Here is a 6,510-nt window from a genome sequence, read left to right on the forward strand (position 1 = left end):
CTCTCTGACTGTTATATCTCCTTCAGAAGAAGACCGACCGGGGAGAGCTCTCCATGCATGGAGTTGAGGTCGGACCCTGCGGTGGCCACACTGGAAATGTCGCAGATCGATAGCAAAGACGATGAGCCTTTTGATATTGACGGTGACTACGAGAGCTTGCCACCTCATGTCTCAGTGGCGACCCACATGACAGCCGGAGCCGTGGCTGGCATACTGGAGCACACGGTGATGTACCCCGTGGACTCTGTCAAGGTAACGCAGGCGACACAGAGGCAGCAGCAAAACACTTATTCACTAACTAGCTTCAGAGCACCGCTAACTGTACGGACAGGTCCTGCTAACCAACGTTAGCTATGAAATGTTGCCCATCCTTAGTTAGCCTCAATGTTAGCTCATTTAACCGCGGCAGTCTGCCTGCTTCAACTGAACAAACTAGTTGAGCAGGCTATCATTCATTAATTAGGAAGAAATAACAAGTGTTAGTTTAACCGAGCAAGTAGTAACAGTTGTACTATCTTTCGCCTCTTTCTCGGTGTAACTGTTAACTTTGCTAACATAGCGAGCTCACTGGACGTCCAGCGTTGCCTTAATTGACCCAAGTCACATTTAGCAAGGTTAAAACAAAGTTCTCGTCATTTTAGGCATCGGCTCGTTTTGCTGCGTGTAAACACGCCTTCATAGTGTCCCAGGGTCTTTTTTTAATGTACACTATATCCAGTGTAACGTAAACGGAATGGGTTTACCCAGACTTGCCCTATTACTATTACCGTACGTAGGGTAAGTGAAGGTCAAGTATCCGGCTTGGTTAAACTGGACGTATTACCTCTAAGTTACCTCCAATTTTAAAGGCTAAACAGTAACTGTATACAGTGTTGCTGGACTCTGTATTGCTGTTGGAAAGTATATTTATGTGGCCACTCATAGATGCAATTTATATATAAATCCCAGCTGAAATGTCAAGAATTACAAAACAAAACACTCTATATAAATGATCTCAATCTACAGTTGTACTTATTAGATTAATTTCCCTTCATTGGTCTTGCTTGAAACAAAATGCTGTTTAGTATCAAAGTGCTTATACAGAAGGTGTTTAGGTATATAGACATTAATTAATGTACAGCATTAATAGATCAATGGGGCAACAATAGTAAAAAGGGATGTACTTGTGTTATGTCAAAAAAAGTAAAAAAAAAAAAAGCCAGTATGAGATGGGGCTTGTTTTGTTCTTGTTGTGCAATACACAGTAAAGCTGAAACACTCAGCTATGAATCGATAAGATACTCGGGGAAAAGAAATTGCAACTTTTAGTTAACAGGTTCAGTCATTTTTCAAATAAAAATGATACATATTTGCTATTTACAGCTTTCAATTATGAGTATTTGCTGCATGCAAGTTTTTTTTGATAATTGCAAACTGAATATATTTGGGTCAGGGAATGTTGGTCGGACAAAACACTACATTTCAAGACGTCACCTTGGGCTTGAGCCCATTTTGTCAGCTCAGACTAATCGATTAATCAAGAAAATAATCTGCAGAATGATCACTAATGTCCCGTATGAATAAAATGTCATTACGTTTTCAATTTATTATCGAGGAGCACTTTCTAATTAAAACAAGCAAACATAAAAAATGGTCTAACGTTATTCATACAGTGTGTAAGTAAAGGTCAAATTACTGAGGGGATGCTCTGGGGTCAAAGGTGGTGGCTGTCACAGAGGTATTAGGTATTGATTTTTAATCCAGTCCAATTGCCTTGGCGGGGATCACATGTGTTCATAAACAGAGAAGTCCCTCCTAACTTCAGCACTGACTGGTGTGTTTAGCAAATCAAAAAAACAAAATTGTTCATTATTGAGTAGCATCTTAAAGTTAAAGCCTGTTAGTTTTCAGCTTGTTAAAAGTGCTAGTTTGAATGTGAACTTTGCCCCTGCAATCCACCTCTTCTGCTCAGCTTTTGTTTTCTAACAATGTAGTGTAGTGTTTAGGCAACTGGCATGCTGCACTAACAATAATCCTGATGTGGCACAGACACCTTTATTAACGTACTGCAAGAAAAAAAGAATCCCTTGTTTCAGTTTGTCATAGGGACTGATTCACCTGGTTTTAATATCCGTCCTGAGTGAGTCGTCTTTCGAAAAAATGAGCCTGTGTGCCTTTATTACACAAACCGCCGCTGTCATTTCCCCTTTAAGTTTCTAAGTTTACACAACACTCTCCAGCTGTACGAACTCATTCAGTTCAATTAGTGCATGTCTGGAGTTGACAAATATACCTGTTTTGAAATAGCAGTTCATCTAAACTGACGAAACAATAAAGCGAGGCTCCTATTTAATCCTACTTATTTTCATAGTTGCAGCGTACAGTGTGGAACAACAGTGCATCTAAGACATCAGAGAAATACTCCGATGCATTTATTTCCAGCCTGTGTTTAATGAAGTAAAGAATTGGTGCCTCACATCAAAATAGAAATGAGTTTAGCAGAATGTCTGATTTGAATAAGACTAACAAGGATTAGTGCAGTGACTCCCAGTTTTTATTTCGATAATGTATCCCCTCTGAAATATTTTTTTTCCAGCCAAGTACCCCCTGACCGGTGCATTAAAGGCCTATATAAAGGGGCAACAGTGCTGCATCATCAGTAATAAAGTAAAATTATTTTATGACATTTTATTTTTTTAATAACATTAAAAATGCCCTGCAGTACTTTCTAGTACCCCTTTTGAGAAACACTGGTTTATTGGATACTAGTGGTGTCAATCCACCGTACCTACCAACCTGTAAGTTTCAACCTCCCAGTAAAGAACAAGACACAGCTGGGACTGAGGGAGTAGCCTGTGCTAATGCAAGGAGGGGTATCTTATCGCTGTTGTACACATGTGGAATCAGCCTTGCACAGTAATGGGTGTATGTATGCAATTGCTCTTCTGCAGTGTTGATTAGTAAACTGCCACAAAGCCAGGACTGCTGAAGATGTGTGATACTGTACTGGATTGGGGTGTTTCCTTTTTAAGTATGGTTAAATGGTTTTGTTACCACAGTTGGGCAGTGATATGAATACATATTTATGTAGACAATGCTTCTGTAGTGCTATTATTAGCTCTTTGGCATTATGAGCACTGTAGAAAAATGTTTAAAATTTCAATTTGCAAATAAATCATAAATAAAAAGCAGACCGTCTCGTGATGATCTAATCTGCAAATACCGTACCAGTATTTGAAAGTTAAAAGTAATTTTGTGGTTAATAGATTAGCTTGTCAGTGTTCTCTGTTTAATGCAAGAAACAACATGCCAGTTATGTAGAGATTAACCGCATTAGATGCTTTTTTTATCATCAGGTTTTATAAACATTTATCACAAAAAAAAAGCACAGTCCTAGAATACAGTTTGAACTATACGGTTGCTAAGGATCCAGCATAATTTACCCCACAGTGTATTTATAGAGCAAACCAGTTTTATCAATCCATTGGCCTTAATATAAAAACAAAATCCCACTTTTGCATCTACCTTCAACAGAACAATGTGATTTTTCAAACTTATGTAAATTGTCTTACTAAGTTATGTGTTCCCCAAGTTCCCAAATCTGTATTAAACGGAAATGTAATTGATATTTTATTGTTAAGCCAACGGAAGGAAACTCATGGGAACATGCTGAGGAAGATAGACTTGGCCTATCTCCTGAGCCAGCCCCAAATCCCTTTGCAAATAAAAACACGCTTTGTGGTGTCCAGATAACTTGGCATGGTTGAATTAAACAAAGAGCTGCCACAGCCTCCCACACCAGCATTGGGACAGACACACATTACTCAGACAGGACCTCACTGCTGCCAAGTACACTTAGTGTCAGAACAATGTGACAGCATTACAAGACAATACATCAAGAAATCATCATTTGGCCTACAGCCGGTGCCCACTTTAAAGCCACTAAGAGTCAAAGTCCCTGCTTTAGTGCTTTATAACATAATAAAAAATGGTTTAAATATCTGTCTTTTATCTTTTCAGACAAGGATGCAGAGCCTGCAGCCAGACCCAAATGCACAGTACAGGAGTGTGTATCAGGCTCTGAAAAGGATCATCCAGACGGAGGGGGTCTTCAGACCGCTGAGGGGCCTAAACATCACTATGATGGGAGCTGGACCTGCACATGCGCTCTACTTTGCCTGCTATGAACGGGTCAAACGCTCACTCAGTGATGTCCTTCAGAGTGGAGGCAATAGCCATTTAGCCAATGGTACATGTTCCAACACATCTCCACACAAATCACTTGATCGTCATAATAACAGATTTCACACTAGGCCCTGAGGAGTTTAGTTAGGATAAGTCACTTTAATGCCATTTCCTGTTTACATTTGCATGGATAAAGCTACTGTATATTCAACTTGAGAAAACTCCAAACATCCTATCTGAGATATGTTGGTACGAATCAGTGTAACTGGTAATCCCCCAGAGCTCTACTAAAATACGGCTTATGTCTTTAACATTAATTGAACAGTCATTGTCTTCAGCTTGACAAGATCTGTTTGTTTTAATAGGCCTGGCAGGTAGTGTGGCTACTGTTCTCCATGATGCAGTCATGAATCCAGCTGAAGGTAAGAAGGTTCTTCCTTTCCATTTTGAAGGATAAAGTTGGTAATATTCTAAGTTAGTGAGTGAATGAGTGATGAGTGACTATTCGATATATTTGTTATTGTCAACAAATCTCACGAAAAGCACAAAATCAACAATCAACAGATGCTACTAACAACATATACTGTATTATAGGTGTATGCTATTCCTCATATACTTTATTTCTCTGCGGCATTAAAAAAAACAAAAACAATCAATGAACCACAGCATTGAATTGGATATGTTCCTTCATTACAATGAACATAGATGGGCAAAAAAACAGATGCATTGTTAGTTTTGTTTTCATGCGACGTATTGACAGTAACAAAAATACTGTATAGAATAATGCTAGCTAACCCTGAAAAACACCAGATATTAACACTGTTCTTGGACTGTATTGATCAGCACAGTTAACTAATGAAATGACTGATTTGGTTGTAACTTGCCAATTACAGTAGATAATCCTTGGTATTTTTCTCAGGTATAATGATGATCATTCATGATGATCAACAATAGCTTAATTGTCATTTAAAAGAGTCATTGCTATGTTATTTGATATGTTTTGTCGTAAGTGCAACTTGGATATAACTTTTTATAAAATACATATGAAATGTTTATCATAAAACACGCTAATACCGTTACTTGTGTCTTTCCATGGCTCAGTCGTAAAGCAGAGGATGCAAATGTACAACTCCCCATATCGAGGTCTTTGGGACTGTCTTCAAACATTAACGCGTACTGAGGGTATAGGAGCCTTCTACCGCAGCTACAGCACACAGCTGACCATGAACATCCCTTTCCAGGCTGTTCACTTCATCACCTACGAGCTGATGCAGGAACAGTTAAACCCCCACAGACATTACCACCCTGGCAGCCACATAGTGTCGGGAGCAGCGGCAGGAGCCATTTCCGCAGCAATAACCACTCCACTCGACGTTTGTAAAACTCTGCTCAACACACAAGAGAATGTAGCGCTCAACTCCATGAACATCAGCGGCCACTTATCGGGAATGGCCAATGCCTTCAGGACAGTGTACCGGCTCGGTGGTCTAGCGGCCTTCTTCAAAGGGGCCCAAGCCCGGGTTATATACCAGATGCCCTCCACTGCCATTGCCTGGTCAGTGTATGAGTTCTTCAAGTACTTCCTGACAAAGCAGCAGCTGGAACTGGAGGCAGGACCTAGACCAATGTAATGGAAAGTGTGTTGGAGAAACCACACCTAAATTGGAACTGATGGAAGAACGCCAGTGAGCTCACTGTGTGCTGTTTGAGGAAACAACACCAGTTATTGTCTTCCCAGGGAAGTCGTCAGGATGGAGCGGCAGAGAATAGTTTTCCTTATTGATGACGTGCCGAAATATATGTGTGTGCTTTCAAGTTGAGATGATGTTGCACAACCAGGACATTCAACAGAGATGCCTATTCTTAAAACGACAGATAGACGTAGATGAGTTGAACATGTCGTCTCCTTCCTCCTTCACTCCACAAAGACATCAACACAACGCTCCAAACTAATTTCTCCATGGGGAGACCGCATTATTAAGTTGTCTTGAATGATGTTTATAGTTCTTAATATTGGATCTTTTTATTTATTTTGTTAGCTACCAGAGGCTTGTATTTTATGGATGTGGAAAAAACACAATGCCGTTTGTTTGTTTTATTTCATCGTGTATTTATAAAAAAAAAACATTTACACATTCCTCATCATCACTCCACAGCAAACGGAACAGCTGTGCTTTCCAAGTGCCTCATATATTAAACGCTGCTTTACCTTTCTTTTCACTTTTGCTCTCTGATTTTTGACAAATCTTTATTTCCATCTTTCATTTTGCTTTGGTTCAATTTCTAGCAGAGAAGTGTACTATTCTGCTATACGATTAAATATTATAGTGGCTCTTTATATCATAA

At 39.5% G+C, this 6,510-nt stretch overlaps 1 protein-coding gene across 1 annotated transcript; it reads left to right on the plus strand.

The window, feature by feature from the left end:
• slc25a37 (solute carrier family 25 member 37) lies at window positions 1–6,510 on the plus strand. Its single transcript, XM_083913086.1, has 4 exons — window positions 1–252; window positions 4,000–4,228; window positions 4,530–4,586; window positions 5,266–6,510. Exons 1-4 carry the CDS (start codon window positions 58–60, stop codon window positions 5,793–5,795), a joined length of 1,011 nt encoding a protein of 336 aa, XP_083769212.1. The 5' UTR covers window positions 1–57; the 3' UTR covers window positions 5,796–6,510.

The sequence above is a fragment of the Echiichthys vipera genome, assembly GCF_963691815.1.
Source record: "Echiichthys vipera genome assembly, chromosome: 4".
Taxonomy (NCBI): Eukaryota; Metazoa; Chordata; class Actinopteri; order Perciformes; family Trachinidae; genus Echiichthys; species Echiichthys vipera.